We start from the raw sequence: 20,117 nt of genomic DNA on the forward strand, positions 1-20,117 counted from the left end.
TGGATCATGAGGTCAGGAGATCAAGACCATCCTGGCTAACACGGTGAAACTCTGTCTCTACTAAAAAATACAAAAAAGAAAAAAAAAACTAGCCAGGCGAGGTGGCAGGTGCCTGTAGTCCCAGCTACTCGGGAGGCTGAGGCAGGAGAATGGCGTGAACCCGGGAGGCGGAGCTTGCAGTGAGCTGAGATCTGGCCACTGCACTCCAGCCTAGGCGACAGAGTGAGACTCTGTCTCAAAAAAAAAAAAAAAAAAAGAAATCCTGACCTCAGGTGATCCACCTGCCTCAGCCTCCCAAAGTGTTGAGATTACAGGCGTGAGCCACCATGCCCAGCAAGTTTTGTATTTTTACTAGAGATGGCGCCTCACTATGTTGGCCAGGCTAATCTCGAACTGCTGACCTCAAGTGATCCACCCTCCTCGGCCTCCCACAGTTCTGGGATTACAGGAGTGAGCCACTGTGCCCAGCCAAGGATATTTCCTAATAGTTCTAGTCTATTAAGTGCCTTTTTCAGTAATAAACACTGGCATTTAAACATTTTAAATGCATTCATTGAGATGATTTTATTACATTCTTGTAGCCATATCCTGTTAATGAAGTAAATTTCATTGATTTTTGAATTTTAACCCAAACTTACTGCATTTTAGAAATGAACACCACTTGCAATGTATATATGAGTAGATTTGATTTTCAAACATTTTGTTTTGGATTATTTTAATGTATTTGTAAAATTTTGATATCAGGAAGTGCTGACCTCAGTAACTAAAGTGGGTAGTGCTTCCTCTTATATGCTCTGGGAGAGTTTATGTTAAGTTATAATCATTTCTTTGAATTCATCCATAGAACCATGTAGGCCTAACTTTTTGGTTGATTTGTCTTTAATTATGCCAGTGGTGCAATTAATTACTTATCTCTTTTCTATTTCTAGCTTGCAGTTTTAAAGAATCTACCAGCTGTTGAAAGAAATCCCTAGAGACTCAAGGGACTGAATCATCAAAGTTAAGTCTCTCTGAGATTTATTGCTAAGAATGGCTTTAGATCTAAGAACCATATTTCAGCATGAACCATCCGAGAATAATCTTGGATCAGAAAATTCAGAGTTTCGACGAAGTCAAGGACCTGCTGTTCAGACAGAAGAAGGGATTTCTGAGTTCTCAAGAATGATGCTCAATTCATTTCAAGACAGCAATAATTCATATGCAAGGCAGGAATTGCAAAGACTTTATAGGATCTTTCACTCATGGCTGCAACCAGAAAAGCACAGCAAGGATGAAATTATTTCTCTATTAGTCCTGGAGCAGTTTATGATTGGTGGCCACTGCAATGACAAAGCCAGTGTGAAAGAGAAATGGAAATCAAGTGGCAAAAACCTGGAGAGATTCATGGAAGACCTGACTGATGACATCATAAATCCACCTGCCTTAGTGAGTACAGCATTCTGACTTCTGGGATGAGGGACAAAGGAAAGTAAGAAATAAATCACGGTCAGTTAGAGTTGTCTGGAAGTTAGAGAAGCTATTGGAGGTCCAGTTATTAGTCAGCTCACACTCTCCCACCATTCTCACAAAGAATAATCTTCAATGTCCTAAGTTCTCAAGAAAAAAAGCAAAAAGGTATATATCTTTTTATTCTGTAGGACATATAGGATATTGATGTTTGATTAAGTTAATTTTAGTCTGTATAATGGCAGAGAAATTGACTTTTTTTTTTTTCTGTTGCCCAGGCTGGAGTGCAGTGGCATGATCTCGGCTCACTGCAACCTATGCCTCCCAGGCACAAGCCATTCTCGTGCCTCAGCTTCCAGAGTAGCTGGGATTACAGGCGTGCTCCACCAAGCCCGGCTAATTTTTGTATTTTTTATAGAGACAGGATTTCACCATGTTGGCTGGGCTGGTCTCAAACTCCTGGCCTCAAGTGATCTGCCTGCCTCAGCCTCCCAAAGTGCTAGGATTGCAGGTGTGAGACCGGCCTGAAATTGACATTTAAATGAAGACCTCAAGGTTGAGGAAGAAATGTCTTGACAAGAGCTGGTTCTTCTGTCAGGGAACCCTAATCAAGAAAGACATCCTAAAGAACTATTACAATAGATCCTTATTCTCAGAGCCCATATTTGCAAAATTGCTAAAATTTATTTGTAAGCTTAAAATAAATACCTGAGGCATCTTCTCCATCATTTTCAGATATGTGCGGAGTGGTAAAATATTTGAGTCACCTTAGGTGCATGTTTCCAGGTGAGGTTGAACAAGGCCACAACCTCGCTTCCTATTTTGGTTCCTACGGTGTAAATAAGTGTTCTTTTCACAGTCTATTTAGTGGCACATTTTCACACTTTTATGCTTTTTATTGATAACTTTGTTGTTTAAAGTGAAACTGAAGTAAAATGCTGAAACACTGTGTAGTCTTCCTAAGTGCAAGGAAGTTGCTATGTATTACAGGGATAATACGTGTGTTGGATCCTCTGAGTTCAGACTTAATCAATAAATACATATTAAATGAGGTGTCTTTGAACATATACACACATAAAACAAACTCATGTATTGATCAATTGACAAAAATAATGTGGCCAGAAGCTCACAGGAACTAACCCTGAATTCTTCCTAGGGGAAATGATTCAGTACTTGTAAATTCAATGTCCATGTGACTTTATTAAACATAAGAGCTTGTAGTAACAAGAATAACACCATCAGAGATGGTGGACAAAATATGTGGTAGCCAATACTTGAGGGAGTTTGTGAGAGCCTGTCAAGGGCCACTTTTCCAAAATGTCTTCTGCTACACAACAGATTTAGATACTACAGTGATCTGGCTTTCTTTACAGGTCCATGTCCAAATGCAGGGACAGGAAGCTCTCTTTTCTGACAATATGCCCTTAAAAGATGTCATTGTTCATCTCACAAAACAAGAGTCTGCCAAAACCCCAAGAGAAGCAAACGTGGGGACACCCTTCCAGACTTCCCAAGACACTTCCTCAGAAACAGGACAAGGTAAGTCAGGTAAATCTGCACAGCTGAGGGGTGTTCTATGTGGACCCCTTCTTGAGTACAACTTCAGTGAGTGTCTATTTTCACAGGACATGAAGATGAACAAGATGGCTGCAACAGTTCTTTGAAAACTACTCAAGTAAATGAAAGTAATACTAATCAAGACAATCAAATAGTTTCTCTAATCATCATCCAGGAAAAGAATGGCCCTAGGCCTAAAGAGGGAGGTGTTTCTTCTGACAACCCATACAATTCAAGAAGAACAGAGCTAGTCACTGCTAGATCCCAGGGAAGGTCCACGAACGGAATTATTTTTCAAGGTGTCCCTATGGAGATGGGAGCAGGGTTTATCTCTCAGCCAGAGCAGTCATCCCCTGAGTCTGCCCCTACCCACCAGAGCAATAAGGGGAACTCCACATGCGAGGTACATCAGAAAGGATCCCATGGAGTCCGAAAATCATACAAATGTGAAGAATGCCCCAAGGTCTTTAAGTATCTCTGTCACTTATTAGCTCACCAGAGAAGACACAGGAATGAGAGGCCATTTGTTTGTCCTGAGTGTCAAAAAGGCTTCTTCCAGATATCAGACCTACGTGTGCATCAGATAATTCACACAGGAGAGAAGCCTTTTACATGCAGCATGTGTGAAAAGTCCTTCAGCCACAAAACCAACCTGCGGTCTCATGAGAGAATCCACACAGGAGAAAAGCCTTATACATGTCCCTATTGTAAGAGACGCTACCGCCAGTCATCCACATACCACCGCCATATGAGGACTCATGAGAAAATTACTCCGCCAACTGTTCCCTCCACACCAGAAGCTTCCTAAGCTGCTGGTCTGATAATGTATATAAATATGTATGCAAGTATGTATATTTTCATAGTATTTATCTACTTAGGATATAATTTCCTGATTATGCTTTCAGTTTATTGTCTTGCTTCATTAAAATGTAAGGCTAAGGAGAGCATGGAATTTGTTAGTTTTGTTCACTAAAGTATTCCAAGCAGTTGGGAAAGTGGAATGTTTCTAAGAACCAATAAATTTCTGTTGAATAAATGAATTAATCCATAATGTTGATATCCTTTTTTTAAAAAAAGAGATGGGGCCAGCCACGGTGGCTCATGCCCGTAATCTGAGCACTTTGGGAGGCCAAGGCCAGCAGATCACCTGAGGTCAGGAGTTCGAGACCAGCCTGGCCAACATGGTGAAACCCTTTCTCTACTAAAAATACAAAAATCAGCAGGGCGTGATGGTGCATGGGGCACTTGTAATCCCAACTACTTGGGAGGCTGAGGCAGGAGAATCGTTTGAACCTGGGAGATGGAGGTTGCAGTGAGCTGAGATCGCACCATTGCACTCCAACCTAAGTGAAAAGAGCGAAACTCAGTCTCAAAAAATAAAAATACAAATAAAGAGTTGGGGTCTTGCTCTTTCTTTTCTTTCTTTTTTTCTTTTTTGGACGGAGTTTCACTCTTGTTGCCCAGGCTGGAGTGCAATAGCACGATCTTGGCTCACCACAACCTCCGCCTCCCAGGTTCTAGCAATTCTCCTGCCTCAGCCTCCCGAGTAGCTGGGATTACAGGCATGCGCCACCACACCTGGCTAATTTTGTATTTTTGGTAGAGACAGGGTTTCTCCATGTTGGTTAGGCTGGTCTCAAACTCCCAACCTCAGGTGATCCACCTGCCTTAGCCTCCTAAAGTGCTGGGATTACAGGCGTGGGCCACTGTGTCTGGCCAAGGTCTTGTTCTTTCACCTAGGCCAGAGTGCAGTGGCACCATCTTAGGTCACTGCGGCCGCAAACTCCTAGGCTCACAAGATCCTCCCTGCTCAACCTCCCAATTAGCTGGGACCACAGGAGCACAACACCACACCTGGCTAATTTAAAAAAAAAAATTTTTTTTTTGTAAAGACAGGATCTCACTATGTTGCCCAGACTGGTCTCAAACTATCCTCCCACCATGGCCTCCTAAAGTGCTGGAATTATAGGTGTGAGCCACAGGGCCTGGCATTATTCTTTAAAATCCAGCAATGTGCCCACATGAAAAGGCAATGAGTTCCACATTGAGGACACAAACACCAGCTCACCATGCTCCAGTGAGGCTTTTCCTGACTTCTCTCCTGTCCTTACACCACACCCTTTACCGCTGGTGCAGCCACATGGACCTCAAAATGGGTGGAACAGAGGTGGAAATCTGGAAGCAGGTCTTAGATTATGAAAGCAAACTTGCATATGTAAATGATATTATAATGTTTACAATTTATGAGAAATTAATAGCTAAACTTGACCTGAATATGACTGGTGATTGAAAGTTGCAGATTGCTATTTTATTGGCAGATAGTTACCAGAAAAGTCCTTTTTCCCTGTTAATTTCTTCCAAGATGATGGAGATGTGAGGAAGGGAAGCTTATTTCTAGAACCAGTTTGAAAGGTTAGTTTGGAGAAAAAGAATTCCAGGCAAAGCTGAAATAGCAATGCATATGCTAGTCGATTTTGGGGGATACATGTGTGAGTTGGTTTCCACTAGGTAACTGGGGTTCAATCCAACTGACAAACTAGAAGGTGCCCTGTAGAAACGGCCTAAAGGATGGAAGGGGGGAATTCTGCAGCGTAAATTATGATGCTTCTCTGATTCCACCGCCTTACGAACGGAGAACTGTCGGGCTGCTGCGGATAACGCTGCACTGTGCAGAGAAGCCTGTGCATCCCTCCTCTTTCCTGGACCGTCTCCGGGTATTTTGCTATTGTGAGCAAAATACTTGAACCTGCTTATTGGTCCACAGGAAGGAAAAGTTTTGTTTGCAAAGATCTGCATGAAGCAGGGGAAAACTTTGTCAACGTGGTTTTTCAATCTATTACAGCACCATCAGCAAGGTCAAAACTTAATGTCCATGTCTTCTCCAACACCAGATATGGCTACTGCTTTGGTTTTCTTTTCAGACGGGGTCTGGCTCTGTTGCCGAAGCTGGAGTGCAGTGGTGCCATCAGAGCTCACTGCACCCCCGGCCTCCTGGCCTCAAGGGATCCTACTATCTCAGTTTCCCGAATAGCTGGAGTTATAGGTGAGTCACTACTAATTTTTGTATTTTTTGTAGAGAGAGGCTTTTGCTATGTTGCCCAGGCTGGTCTCCAACTCCTAGGCTCAAGCAATACTCCCGCCAACCTCCCAGCCTCGGCTTCCTGAGCAGCTGGGCCTAAAGGAGTGAGCCATTGAATGCTTTGATTTTAATATCCAAACCCTGAGTACAGTTGATTGGAGTCAGCCGATAGGACAAGGGGGGTAAACAAAGTTCTTTCCCTCCTCACCCCCTGTGTAGAAAATATGTCTGTATTCTGCAGGCTTAATGTGTATCTGACGGTTCTCTCTGACATACCAGCTGCCAGTCTGATTTTACTGGGTGTTTTACGGGTCCTGCAATCACAAACAAAACAATAACCCCTGGCCTCCACCCAGCGCCTCACATCAGCTATCATATCCCTACCCTGTCAGCGATTACAGCCAGCTTTCACTGATACCCAAGGCCTCCCGCTGCTGACTCTTGGCTTAAAGTCCCCGGATGAAAATGTTGGCAGAAAGGCTTCTGGGACTTGTAGTGCATTACGCGGTGCGCATTGCTCTCTGGGAGCTGAAGTAGGTGGTGAGTTCTGCGCAGGGGCATATGGGGACCGCCTGATGAGCCGCATTGTGGAGACAGAAGGCGGTGAATGTGAGTCCCCCCCGACGGGCAGAGGAGGAAAGCTCGGCTGGAAACCGAGGCGACAGGTCCCAGTGGAACGCGGTGACCCAGGACCGCGGTCTCCTGAAACGTCCGTCCGGAGCCAGGCGTTCTAATGGCCTGTGGGAGTTGTAGTCGTCGGCATCCAGTCACACGTTACCTTCTGGGATCTAGTGTCCGCCAGCACTGCGCAGGCTCCTGGACTCCCTGGCGGAGCTTCCTTCGAGCTCAACTGTCCTGGGGCTTCGGAACTCATTCCCGGAGTTTTGTGTATTTGGAATTTCCTCTCTTACCCTGGGAAAGACAGGGCTTCCCTACCAGAGGAAGCAAAAATATCATTGGGCTTTTCATTACAATTGCCATCCTTTATTCTAGCTGGAAGTGGCTTACCCTTTGCAGTAGAGAGTCCATGTTTCTCCTTAGGAGTTGTATTTATATTTCTTTTCTTTTCTTTTTTCTTTCTGAGACGGAGCCTCGCTCTGTCGCCCAGGCTGGAGTGCAGTGGTGCGATCTCGGCTCACTGCAAGCTCTGCCTTCTGGGTTCACGCCATTCTCCTGCCTCAGCCTCCCGAGTAGCTGGGACTACAGGCACCCGCCACCACGCCCAGCCAATTTTTTTGTATTTTTAGTAGAGACAGGATTTCACCGTGTTAGCCAGGCTGGTCTCGATCTTCTGACCTCATGATCTGCCCGCCTCAGCCTCCCAAAGTGCTGGGATTACAGGCGTGAGCCACCACGCCCGGCCGAAGATTTTCTTATTCATTTGTAATCCGTGTAATCCACTTCATCCCAGGCCGCCTCCACTGTCCTGACAGCCCTTCCGAAGTCGAGAGGAGAAGCAGCAACTGAGCTGGAGACTAGGGATGGGCGTGGCTTAACTTCAGACAGCAGGACTTCGGAGAGGAGTCTGGTGGAGATGACCTGGCTTGAGGTAACGATCACCTTCTTCCCGCAGCATCCCCTTTCCCGCTCCCCTTCTGCTGAGAGCTACTTCCACCGCTTAATAAAATCTCCACATTCACTATCCTTCCAGTTGGCCTTTCTGGACACCAGGCAAGAACCGAAGTACCAAGAGGGCAGGGTGTAAAAGGCTGTCACCCTGACTCTCCATTGAGCTGGCTATCACTTAGCCATCCATGGGAGGCAACTGATAGAAGAATATTGTGTTTTTGGCCGGGTGTGGTGGCTCACGCCTGTAATCCCAGCACTTTGGGAGGCAGTGGCAGGCGGATCACGAGGTCAGGAGTTTGAGACCAGCCTGGCCAACACAGTGAAAGCCCGTCTCTACTAAAAATACAAAAATTAGTCAGGTGTGGTGGCATGTGCTTGTAGTCCCAGCTACTCAGGAGGTCGAGGCAGGAGAATCACTTGAACCTGGGTGGCGAAGGTTGCAGTAAGCTGAGACCACACCATTGCACTCCAGCCTGGGTGACAGCATGAGACTCTGTCTCAAAAAAAACCCAACAAAACATTGTTTTTAACACAGGCCCTCCGGGGCTCCAGAGGTTGCGGGCAACCCCTGGATGCTGCTCCAGGCCAGTACAGGGTTCATTCCTGCACCACTCACCAGGCTCCTGCACCCACTCACCTGCATGCTCCCACTCTGGCTAGCAGTTTGAGCTTGGGGTGCTGAGTAAGCAAGCCACACCCCTGTTACATCCTGCAAAGGGGTCAAGGGTCAAGGGCACTCTCCTATCTCATAGAGTCACCCCATCTCTATAATTTCATTCTACTTTACTGTCATCAGAACCTTTAGGGTCATCTGACATTCTCCTGCCCATTTAGCAAGGTCTGTCTTGTTGATGGCTCTGTCTCCAATGCTGAAATATGAGCTCTTGTTCCTGTTAGGCCGCCTCCAGGAATTCTCAAAAGATTTGATCACCTCATGTCAGACATGGCCCTACACCAGCAGACCTGACTTACCACATCTGTGACCTTCCTTGCATTATTCCTTTACTCACTACTTTCAGTTAAGCTGTTCTGAAAATGTCAGCTTCTTTCCCATTTTCCACTCTCTACCCTTGGACTTCCCTCTGCCTGGAGCATTGTCCCCGGTAACTGCAGAGCCTCCAAAAATCCTCTTATTTTGGGGACTCTGCATTGATATTCTCCACTCTCTGGAATGATGTAATCCAAAATGTCCACAAAGTCTGCATCTTTGTCTCTTTCATGTCCCTAAAGTTATTCTCTCAGAGAGACCTCCCTGAGCAAACTATCATAAATTGTAACCACCTGTTTCGTAATATAATCTCGAAAATCAAATTCCAGACCCTGCAAGATATAGAAGAGGTGAGTTCTGTCAAACACTCAATGAAATAATCAAATATATTCCAAATCTTGCAGATAATAGAAAATATCAATTTACTCTATAAGCCTAGTATAACTTTATTGTAAAAGCTTAAATATAAAAAACCCTGAGAAATGACATTTAATCACCAAACCCACTCATGAATATAGATGCAACAATCCTATTTGCTAGTAAAGTTAACAATGAATAAAGATGTCGTACATCCTGAGTTGATCCCCAGGATGCAAGGATTGTTTATTATTAGAAAATAGAGGCTGGGTGCAGTGGCTCATGCCTGTAATCCCAGCACTTGGGGAGGCTGAGGTGGGCGGATCACAAGGTCAAGAGATCGAGACCATCCTGGCCAACATGGTGATCACACCATAGCACTCCAGCCTGAGTGACAAAACTGAGGCATGGTGGCTCACGTCTGTAATCTCAGCACTTTCGGAGGTTGAGGTGGGTGGATCTTCTGAGGTTGGGAGTTCAAGACCAGCCTGACCAGCATGTGCCTGTAATCCCAGCTACTTGGGAGGCTGAGATGAGAGGATCACTTGAGCCCGGGAGGCAGAGGTTGCAGTGAGCTGAGATCAGACCACTGCACTACAGCCTACGTGACAGGCTCAAAAAATTTTTAAAAACATGTTTGTTGTAACTTCTAAGGGAGGAATTAATATATATATATTTTTTTGCTGGCAACTTTGATTAATTAAAAAATACAAAAATTAGCTGGGCCTGGTGGTGCATGCTTGTAATCCCAGCTACTCGGGAGGCTGAAGCAGGAGAATCACTTGAACCTGGGAGGCAGAGGTTGTAGTGAGCTGAGATCGTGCCACTGCCCTCCAGCCTGGGCAACAGCAAGACAGGCCAAGCGCAGTGGCTCACGCCTGTAATCCCAGCACTTTGGGAGGCCAAGGTGGGCAGATCACGAGGTCAGGAGTTCAAGACCATGCTGGCCAACATGGTGAAACCCTGTCTCTACTGAAAATACAGAAATTAGTCGGGCATGGTGGCTGGCGCCTGTAGTCCCAGCTACCTGGGAGGCTGAGGCAGAAGAACTGCTTGAATCCGGGAGGTGAAAGTTGTGGTGAGCCGAGATTAAGCCATTGCACTCTAGCCTGGGCAACAGAGTGAGACTCCATCTGGGAAAAAAAAAAAAAAAGAACTGATAAACAAATTCGTCTGTGTAGCTGAATTCACAGTCAACATGCAAAAGTCAACATGTAAAACTCATATGCCTTTCCATACACTAACAATGAAAAATATGAAAAGGAAATTAAGAAAACAATTTCATTTGCAATAGTAATGGATAGTAATGTATATGGTCAAATGACCTTCAACAAGGCTACCAAGACCACTCAATGGGGAAACGATGATCTTTTCAGCAAATTATGCTGGGAAAACTAAATATTCACATGCTAAGGAATGAAGGTGAACCCTTACCTAACACCAAAAACACAAATGAACTCAAAATGGAGTAAAAACCTAAACATAAGACCCAAAACTATAAAACGCTTAAAAGAAAATATAGGGTGAAAGTTTTATGACATTGAATTTGGCCATAATTTATTGGATTTGACACCAAATACACATGTGACAAAAGAAAAATAGACCAATTAGACTAAATGAAAATTAAAACTTTAGTATATCAAACATTAATAACAAAGTGAAAGAGAAACCTATTGAATGATAAAAAAATACAGGTTGAACATCCCTGAGCCAAAAATCTAAAATCCAAAATGCTCCAAAATCCAAAATTTTTTTTTTTTTTTGGAGACAAGGTCTCCCCCTTTGGCCCAGGCTGGAGTGCAATGGCGCGATCTCGACTCACCGCAACCGCTGCCTCCCAGGTTCAAACGATTCTCCTGCCTCAGCCTCCCAAGTAGCTGGGATTACAGGCGCTCGCCACCACACCCTGCTAATTTTTGTATTTTTAGTAGAGACGGGGTTTCACCATGTTGGCCAGGCTGGTCTCGAACTCCTGACCACGTGATCCGCCCACCTCGGCCTCCCAAGGTGCTGAGATTACAGGCGTGAGCCACCGCGCCCGGCCCACCCAACTAATTTTTTTATTTTTTGTAGAGATGGGGTTTCGCTATGTTGGCCAGCCTGGTTTCGAACTCCTGACTTCAGGTGATCCGCCCCCCTGGGCCTTCTAAAGTACTGGGATTACAGGCATGAGTCACCGCGCCCAACCCCCTGAAATAATATTTTTTGCCTCTAGGGGCGCGCTGATCTTCGTGGAGTCTGAAATAATGTCTCTAAACACTTAAGTGATCAGTTACAGAAAACACTCCCCAGAAATCTGGGAAAAGCCCCTTTAAGAAGGGTTAAATACCTCCCTCCCCACTGGAGGCCGAAGTCGCCATTTCCCTGCACTGGGCACAGCACCTCAGAATCCCCGTTCGCAGAGGTCAAAGCAGTGGACACACTCGGAAGAGCTCTGTGGCGTTTTGGCAACTACATTATCCAGAGTGCAGAGCGCTAAATGGCGGTGGAGTTGAGCCAATGACAGCCCAGGATAGGGGCACTTCCGTGCATGCGCAGAGCGACGGGGAGGAACTTCCGGCGTCCTCCTCGTGGCGGTCATTTATTTTGGCGTCTCTCCTGTCTGTTTGCCGTACCAGTGTCTGCAATTTGGGTCGCGACTGAGGGACGGGACAGAGAAGGCGCGAAAGTGGGCCTGAGATTCTGCGACGCCACCTCGGGTGAGCTGTGCCAGGCTCGGGATAGGAACCACTGTGTTCGAATGCCCGCCCCGGTCGGCCGCCGCTCACCACCTAGTAGACGGAGCTCAATGGCGGCAGTCGCGCTGAGGGACCCGGCTCAGGTGAGTGCTGCGTCCTGCGGGTCTCGCCTGCCCTCCCCCAGCAGAAGCCCTAAGGCCCAGGGAGGGATGCCTGCTCACAGCTCTACAGCCCAGGCCCCAGTGCCCTGGACAAGGCGCTCGTGGGTGGGTCCCGTTTCTGACGCCCAGTGTGTACGGCAGTGTGACGGGCAGGGTACTGACGCGTGCAGAACTTGGAGCTGCAACTAAGCCGGGCGGGGGATTCAGTAGCCTGGAGTACATCTCGGGTCTGCAGGAACATAGAGTGAGGCAGAGTTGCACCTGAGGAATTTGACCGTTCTGAGGACACTGGCAGCCTTCGAGATTTGTGAACAGTTAGGGACACCGGGCTAGGATTTCCTAAAGCCATCCAAAAGTTGCTCAGGGGAAGAACAGGCTGAAGATAGGTAATAGTAGTTAGGCGTAGGAAGACTGAGTTCTTGTCCAAGCTCGCGCAGCTGGTAAAGTCAGCACTGAGGATAGTGCCGCCAGCCCAGGCCACCTGGCTCCAAAAGTGGGCCAGGGTCATTGGGCGACCTGAGCCTGTGGAACCTGTATGTCGTTGCCTGACTCTTGTGGCTTTTATGTTTCTATAGAGTTCCATAACTGTAGAATGGCTTATGGAGCCTAATTGGTGAGTGGTGTGTGTGTGTGTGACTGGTCCTCACTTCACCCATTATGATCTCTGAACTAGTGGTGTTCTTGGTCTGCTCTCCCGCCTCTCGTCTAGTCTTGGGCCCTGGGACTTTGAGCAAATACAGAGCCAGAGTCCTAAGTCCAGGTTAGATTATATGAAGCTGTTGGCAGCTGGGGGAAAGGAAGCGTAGGTTGTCTAAGGCATAGTTACCAGTATATGCAAAGGTTTGGAGAGGAGGCTAAGATGGTTCAGGAACCTACAATTATTTTCTTCTCATGAGAACAGGGAGCAGTGTGGTAGAAGTCAGACTCGGAAGGGTTCCCTGAGAAGATGAGTTGTCTATTGGTTACTTAATAGTAACAGTGGGAGGTTTGGAGTGGAGGAGGGAGGTGATCTGGCTCAGGTCTTATTAGGCTCCCTGCGGCTGCAGCATGGGAAGCCGACTGAAAGATGAGGGGGAAGACCTGGGAGGAGACTACTGGGATAGTCCAGGTGAATGTGATAGTAGCTGGGCCAATATGGTGGCTGTGAAGATGCGAGAAGCACTTGGATTCTGATTCATTTTATAAGTAGGGCTGCCTGAAATTTTAATTTTGAGGATGAGTGGAGTCAGGGATGACGTAAAGGTTTTATTTTGGCAGTTCGAAGGGTGGAAGCTCCATCAGCTAAGATGGGGAAGTCCATAGTAGGAGTAGTTTTCATTTGAGATATCAGAAGTTTTATTTTTGACCTGTTGAGACTATGAGAGTTTTCAGAGAAATGGTTCATGGGCTGCTGGAACCGTAGGTCAGGAACAGTGAGGAGAGATTCAGAATAGAGACTTTTCCAAAAGGCAGTGGACAATCTGTGGGCCAGAGTGGAGCTGTGGATCACAGTAGAGGAGAAGCCTGCTCACAATGATAATAATAGTTGCCCAGGAATGGGAGGGGAAGGTCAAAGACTGGTCTCCTGCCTGAGCCCCTGGTTGTGTGAGGTGTTGCGACACAGCTGTTGGACAGAAGTGTTCATGGGGAGGGTGGGAGAGAGATTATGATCTACCATGTGGTCAAGGCTGCTCAGGGGTGAGTAGACAGGAGACAGATGTAGAGGCATAGGAGGTACACAGACAGGATGATGCTAGGACGGGTGCATATTCACCTCTCTGCAGACTCACCAGGATTTTATATTAACTCTTGGTGGGATCTGGGAAGTTTCAGTCAGGCTGTCACATTATCTTAGGAGCATAATTGGCCATCTGTGGGACTCACTGGGCCGGGGGTAGAGAGCTACTGGGGTTGGACTTTGAATTAGTGGTAGTTGTAGAGAGGAAGGCTGTGACTGGTGGGGGGACAGCAGTCACAGCCCAGAAGTGGAAGAGGCCTTGGTTATCTGAGATCCACAGGTTATCTGAGATTCTTGGTGAGATCCACATCCTTCTCTCCATCTTCTCATTTGAAAGAATACAACAGGGCCCAGTGACACTGATGCCCCCTCTCTTGCCACGCAAGGATCCACAATCTCTTATAAGGAAACTATCCTGGAAGACAAGAGATTGTGGTTCCTTGCATGGCAGGCTCAGAGCTTAGATATTTGCCCACCAGCCTATTGTTGCTGTGGGAGAACACAATGACCAATGGGACCATGAGGAGAGAGGGGGCATCAGTGTCACTGGGCCCTGTTGTATTCTTTCAAATGAGAAGATGGAGAGAAGGATGAACAGCGGGGATGAATTTGTGTTCCTAGGAGAGATACTGATTATAGAATGAACCGTCCCAATCATGGAAAAGCTGTGTGACCTTTGAGGTTGTGGATGTCGGAATGCAGCTGTGTGAGACAGGTGTGGTTCAAAGACTGATGTGCATGAGAAGAGAGAGAATAAACTGAGGGCCATGAACTGGAGTCATAGGGGTAAAGGGTGAGCCCGTATTGTGTCTTGGAAGATGAATCTTGGGGACTTCACAGGTATTGCCTGGCAAGACAAACGTCAGATCACACACCCTCTCTATGGCCAGTTCTCTCTCTAACTGGTGTTTGTGAGAGGTGTAGCCTACCTGCCAAGCCCAGAGCTTAGATAGCATCTATCTGTTCACACACCTGTTGTTGCTATTCGAGGACTCAGTGTCAGTGAAACTGTGGGGAGAGAGTAGGCATCGGTGGCACCGTGGCTGGTTATCTCTGCTGAGGTGGGCAATAGGGTGACCCGGGGATGGATGTTGGGGGCAAGAGGATAATGAACTCTGGGTCTGATCGTGGATTGAACTATTCCTGCTGTGACAGGGTATGACCTTTGAGGATGTGGCCATTTATTTCTCCCAAGAAGAGTGGGAGCTCCTTGATGAGTCTCAGAGGTTCCTGTACTGCGATGTGATGCTGGAGAACTTTGCACATGTAACATCCCTGGGTAAGGTCCTAGCATCCCTCCCAGTGTCTGCTTTTCTTTTTGACCCCGAGAGTTACCTCTGTCTCAGGAGTCTTACTGTCAGCCTAGTGGATCTTATTTTTCTTGTCTTCCCCCTGTCAGGATGACCGTGTACAGATTCATGGTACCTTGTGGCCCAGTTTCTGCCCTTTTCCTCTAGCTGCCATTTCTGTATGCCCACCTGTATCAGAAATTGCAGGCATTGTCATAATTACCACTTACATGAACTGTGGAGCTCTTTTTACAAGACTCTCCTTTGAGTGTTTTTTGTGAGTGCTGGTCACTCCCTTGTCCTCTCTTTCCTTAAGACTTATATCATTCATGTGTTAGGTGGTAGCACAATGAGGGCTGCAGGGAGAACCCTAGTTGCTTCACAGAGTGAAGAAGGCAAGGTGGTCTCAGAGGAGGCCTGGCCCCAGTGAGTGGCAGCTGGGGAAGGGCATGACATCATGGTTGTGTTAGAATCATATCAGCAGCATTTTGTGTCCAGCAGCATTTTGGTGCAAGTGCCACTGGCCATACCTCGTTTCTACTTCTGCTTCCTTATACAATACTGTGCCGAATTGTCGTTTCATCTGCCACTTCCAGCGTTTGGCTGCCTCCACCCTCTTGGTCTCAGTGTGTCACTTGTCCTCTCCACAGCTCACTTCTTTTCAGTGTTCTTCAGTCTTGACTTACTGTGTTGTGAGGTATGCACACAGCCTCACAGAGTCCTCCTTGATCACCAGCTACCCAGTTTCAATTGGATTTTCCTAGGACTGGACAACAGCAGTCTTCTGCATAGCACATACATCACTAGCAGACAAAGTCCTGCTGAGGACTTTGGCAGAGAGTGAGTTGGAGACCCTCCTCCTCCTGTGCTGTACCTCATCCTTGTGTCCTTTGCGTGATGAGAGGACATCTCTATAATCTTCAAAAGCCCAGTACTTCAAAGCAGCCTTTTCCTCCCCAGTTCCGTTGTTCCCAGAACAGTTCCATGCACTCAGTTCTTGTGTCTCACACATTTTTGTGATACATCTTTCACCTTCCATGAAAGTCAGCATGCATTTCATCAGCATTTCTCTGCTTTCAGGTTATTGCCATGGAACGGAGAATGAGGTGATAGCTTCTGAGCAGAGTGTATCTACACAGGTCAGGACTTCTAAGGGCGATACACCCACCCAGAAATCTCTCAGTGAGATTAAGATGTGTGTCCCAGTCTTGAAAGACATTTTGCCTGAGGCTGAGCACCAAACCACATCCCCTGTGCAAAAGTCGTACTTGGGCGGCACAAGCGTGAGAGGCTTCTGCCTCAGTGCTGACCTTCACCAGCATCAAAAGCATTACAATGAAAAAGAGCCCTGGAAAGGGAATGTGGATGAGGCTACATTTGTGACAGGCTGCAGATTCCGTGTGTTGAATTATTTCACCTGTGGAAAGGACTTCCCAGCCTCCATGGACCTACTCCAACACCAAGCCACTCCCAGTGGTGAGGAGCCACACAATAGCAGCAGCAAGCACATACAGGCATTTTTCAATGCAAAAAGTTATTACAAGTGGGGCGAATACAGAAAAGCCTCAAGCCACAAACACACACTTGTTCAGCATCAGAGTGTCTGCTCTGAAGAAGGGCTTTATGAGTGTAGCAAATGTGAGAAAGCCTTCACCTGCAAGAACACACTTGTTCAGCACCAGCAAATTCACACTGGACAAAAGACGTTTGAGTGTAGTGAAAGTGAGGAATCCTTTAGCAAAAAGTGCCACCTAATCTTACACAAGATAATTCACACTGGAGAAAGGCCTTATGAATGCAGTGATCGTGAGAAAGCCTTTATCCATAAATCTGAATTCATTCACCACCAGAGACGTCACACTGGAGGAGTGCGTTATGAGTGTGGTGAATGTAGGAAAACCTTTAGCTACAAATCTAACCTCATTGAACATCAGAGAGTTCACACTGGAGAAAGGCCTTATGAATGTGGTGAGTGCAGGAAATCCTTTAGACAAAGCTCTAGCCTTTTTCGACACCAGAGGGTTCACTCTGGAGAAAGGCCTTATCAGTGCTGTGAATGTGGGAAATCCTTTAGACAAATCTTCAATCTCATTCGACATAGAAGAGTTCACACTGGAGAAATGCCTTATCAGTGCAGTGATTGTGAGAAATCTTTCAGCTGCAAATCGGAACTCATTCAACACCAGAGAATTCACAGTGGAGAAAGACCTTATGAATGCAGTGAATGTGGGAAATCCTTTAGACAATTCTCTAACCTGATTCGACACCGCAGCATTCACACTGGTGATAGGCCTTATGAGTGCAGTGAATGTGAGAAGTCTTTTAGCCGCAAATTTATCCTGATTCAACACCAAAGAGTTCACACTGGAGAAAGGCCTTATGAATGCAGTGAATGTGGAAAATCCTTTACCCGCAAATCTGACCTCATTCAACACCGGAGAATTCATACTGGCACAAGACCTTATGAGTGCAATGAATGTGGCAAATCTTTTAGACAGCGCTCTGGCCTTATTCAGCACCGGAGACTTCATACTGGAGAAAGGCCTTATGAATGTAGTGAATGTGGAAAGGCTTTTAGCCAAAGCGCTAGCCTCATTCAACACCAGAGAGTTCACACTGGAGAAAGACCTTATGAATGTAGTGAATGTGGGAAATCCTTTAGCCAGAGCTCTAGCCTCATTCAACACCAGAGAGGTCACACTGGAGAAAGACCTTATGAGTGCAGGGAATGTGGGAAACCCTTTACCCACAAATCTGACCTTATTCAGCACCAAAGAGTTCACACTGGAGAAAGGCCTTATGAATGCAGTGAATGTGGGAAATCCTTTAGCCGCAAATCTAACCTCATTCGACATCGGAGAGTTCACACTGAAGAAAGGCCTTAAATGTGAAGGGAATGCGCTATTTCTTTATTCAGTATAACAGCACTGGAGGAGACTGTGGTAGCCACCTTCCTAAATTTAAACTTTGAGCATCCACAGTAGGGTATTCTTCATAAGTTTCAGGTATGTGGGAAGCTCTGAGGAGGTTCATTGTAATTTCTGATCTGCCCAGGCCTATAGCCTGATTTATGTTACTGCCAGTTCCAGAGGTTGAAGCCGTTTCACCCCTACCACCTGGCAGGTGCACACCATGTACGTGAGTCACCTCCCCACAGTGCTCAAAGAAGCAAACGTCTGTACTCTCTTACTTGCTTGGGGAAATTATTAATAGCCCAAGCATGTAGGGGGTCCTCATGTGTTTTCTCTGACTTTATAGACTTGACCCAGTTGTGGTCCAGAGAATCTGAATTGTGCTGTCAAGCTTTCTAAGAAGGATTACCTTTTTTAGGAACATCGTTGGTCTCCCATGATGCTTGTAATGAATTTTTCCGGATTCTGATTCACCAGCCTGGAAACTGGTGCACATTGCTCCGATTTATAATCTTTTTGTAAAGGCTTTAAAAAAATTTATGCGCCTTTAATCTTGGGGGTTCTGTTCATTGCGTAGAATGACTTGTAAGCAGAACAGTGATGTCAGCATGAAGGGGTGAATAGATTTTGTGGAGATCTCAGACTTTTTGTGTGCTCAGAAGGGACAGTGTGATGGCAGAAGACAGCTCTTTGTCCTGTATTGGTTTAATTGGCCTGCTGCCCAAGGCCTCAAAGTAAAAACTGCCAGGCTTTGTGTTCCTGTATTGTGGCCTGGTGCCATTTTTGTCAGGTCAGAGGTCAGCATGAAAAAGAGGCAGTTGTGACAATCCCCAGTGCTTCTGTGAACATGAATTTTGTTCAGTTGTCCACAAGAGATCCACATAATTCCCTAGCACTGTTGAGGGGAATCTATTTCCCAGGTCCTGCAAAGGAGCCATGTGCAGTGACGTATAAGTCAGTGTAGACTTGTGCCATTTGTTGTCAGACTATAGGCGTAGAGGTGAAATTACAGGAGCAACTGTAATTGGGACAGAAACTCCAGGTAAATAGGGAGTGGAGAAGACTGCAGTAAATTAGATGGAATGCCTCTTCTAAAAGTCCATCTACAAATTTTCCAGTGAATATGGTTGTGTGGGATCAGTGCATACAGAAATTCTCAGGATTTTCTGTTTACTGTCACTGAGATCATTATCAGAAAATAGTCTGGCCAGGCACAGTGGCTCACGCCTATAATCCTAACACTTTGGGAGGCCAAGGTGGGCAGATTGCCTGAGCTCAGGAGTTCGAGACCAGCCTGGGCAACATGGTGAAACCCCATCTCTACTAAAATACAAAAAATTAGCCAGGTGTGGCAGCATGCGCCTGTAGTCCCAGCCACTCAGGAGACTGAGGCAGGAGAATCGCTTGAACCCAGAAGGCGGAAGTTGCAGTGAGCTGAGATTGCGCCACTGCACTCCAGCCCAGGCGACAGAGTGAGACTCCGTCTCCAAAAAAAAAAAAAAAGTCTATACAGGTTTCATGGCTCCTTGTATGCTCTCTGGGCTGTTCACCTCAAGGCCATTGTTATGCAGGTAGGAGAACAAGAATAGAGAGGAAGATCATTCTGTAGTCCAGGGATGTGGCTTTTGTGACTCAGCCAACATTCCTATTAATTCAGGTGGCAACAGTCTTCGTTGCTTGCCAATTTGCTGCCCCTGAGGCAAGGTTGCCTCTCTCAGGGCATGAGGAGAGAGAGAGAGATGGTGAAGTCCCTATCAGGTTGCCAACCTGATCTGAAAAAAAAAAAAAATGGAACATCTAGGCTCTTAATTTTGAGCCACTTTTTAAAGCTTTATGAAGGTCTGATTTGTGTAACTGACATGCAACAAGGTACACATATCCAAAGTGTACAGTTTGGTAAAGCCCTGAAACCATCATCATAACCATAAAAAGGAATTTATGTATCACCCGTATATTTACCTTGTATCCTTTTATAATCTTTCTCCCTTCCCCAGCTCTTCAGAGTCAACTGATTTCCTTTACAGTAAATTACTTTGCATTTTATGGATTTTTTTACTGAGATATATATACACTCATACACACACACACACACACACACACACACATATATAGATACACTTTTTTTCTTTTTTTTTCTTTTTTTTTTTGAGGCAGAGTCTCGCTCTGTCGCCCAGGCTGGAGTGCAGTGGCCGGACCTCAGCTCACTGCAAGCTCCGCCTCCCGGGTTCACGCCATTCTCCTGCCTCAGCCTCCCGAGTAGCTGGGACTACAGGCGCCCGCCACCTCGCCTGGCTAGTTTTTTGTATTTTTTAGTAGAGACGGGGTTTCACCATGTTAGCCAGGATGGTCTTGATCTCCTGACCT

General features: G+C 46.2%; 2 protein-coding genes across 4 annotated transcripts; both read left to right on the forward strand.

Moving 5' to 3' along the window:
• Nucleotides 1-946: 946 nt before the first annotated feature.
• Nucleotides 947-4,051, forward strand: ZSCAN4 (zinc finger and SCAN domain containing 4). Its single transcript, XM_011979698.1, has 3 exons — nucleotides 947-1,425; nucleotides 2,820-2,985; nucleotides 3,072-4,051. The coding sequence occupies exons 1-3, from the start codon at nucleotides 1,030-1,032 to the stop codon at nucleotides 3,809-3,811; spliced, it is 1,302 nt and encodes a 433-aa protein (XP_011835088.1). The 5' UTR covers nucleotides 947-1,029; the 3' UTR covers nucleotides 3,812-4,051.
• Nucleotides 4,052-11,537: 7,486 nt separating this feature from the next.
• Nucleotides 11,538-19,256, forward strand: ZNF551 (zinc finger protein 551). 3 transcript variants are annotated; one of them, XM_011979701.1, is made up of 3 exons: nucleotides 11,538-11,695; nucleotides 14,708-14,831; nucleotides 15,922-19,256. In XM_011979701.1, exons 2-3 carry the CDS (start codon nucleotides 14,711-14,713, stop codon nucleotides 17,724-17,726), a joined length of 1,926 nt encoding a protein of 641 aa, XP_011835091.1. In that variant the 5' UTR covers nucleotides 11,538-11,695; nucleotides 14,708-14,710; the 3' UTR covers nucleotides 17,727-19,256. The 3 variants fall into 3 exon arrangements, with proteins under 3 accessions (XP_011835091.1, XP_011835092.1, XP_011835090.1); XM_011979700.1 differs by having other exon boundaries at nucleotides 11,544-11,817; XM_011979702.1 differs by lacking the exon at nucleotides 14,708-14,831 and having other exon boundaries at nucleotides 11,540-11,817.
• Nucleotides 19,257-20,117: the final 861 nt, after the last annotated feature.

The sequence above is a fragment of the Mandrillus leucophaeus genome, unplaced genomic scaffold, assembly GCF_000951045.1.
Source record: "Mandrillus leucophaeus isolate KB7577 unplaced genomic scaffold, Mleu.le_1.0 Scaffold205, whole genome shotgun sequence".
NCBI classification, from domain to species: Eukaryota; Metazoa; Chordata; class Mammalia; order Primates; family Cercopithecidae; genus Mandrillus; species Mandrillus leucophaeus.

Coding starts and splice junctions, on each gene's coding strand:
- ZSCAN4 (XM_011979698.1), top strand. CDS start 1,030: ATGGCTTTAGATCTAAGAACCATATTTCAGCATGAACCATCCGAGAAT. Junction 1,426..2,819: donor TCATAAATCCACCTGCCTTA/GTGAGTACAGCA, acceptor CTTTCTTTACAG/GTCCATGTCCAAATGCAGGG. Junction 2,986..3,071: donor TTCCTCAGAAACAGGACAAG/GTAAGTCAGGTA, acceptor CTATTTTCACAG/GACATGAAGATGAACAAGAT.
- ZNF551 (XM_011979700.1), top strand. CDS start 11,737: ATGCCCGCCCCGGTCGGCCGCCGCTCACCACCTAGTAGACGGAGCTCA. Junction 11,818..14,707: donor CGCTGAGGGACCCGGCTCAG/GTGAGTGCTGCG, acceptor CTGCTGTGACAG/GGTATGACCTTTGAGGATGT. Junction 14,832..15,921: donor TGCACATGTAACATCCCTGG/GTAAGGTCCTAG, acceptor CTCTGCTTTCAG/GTTATTGCCATGGAACGGAG.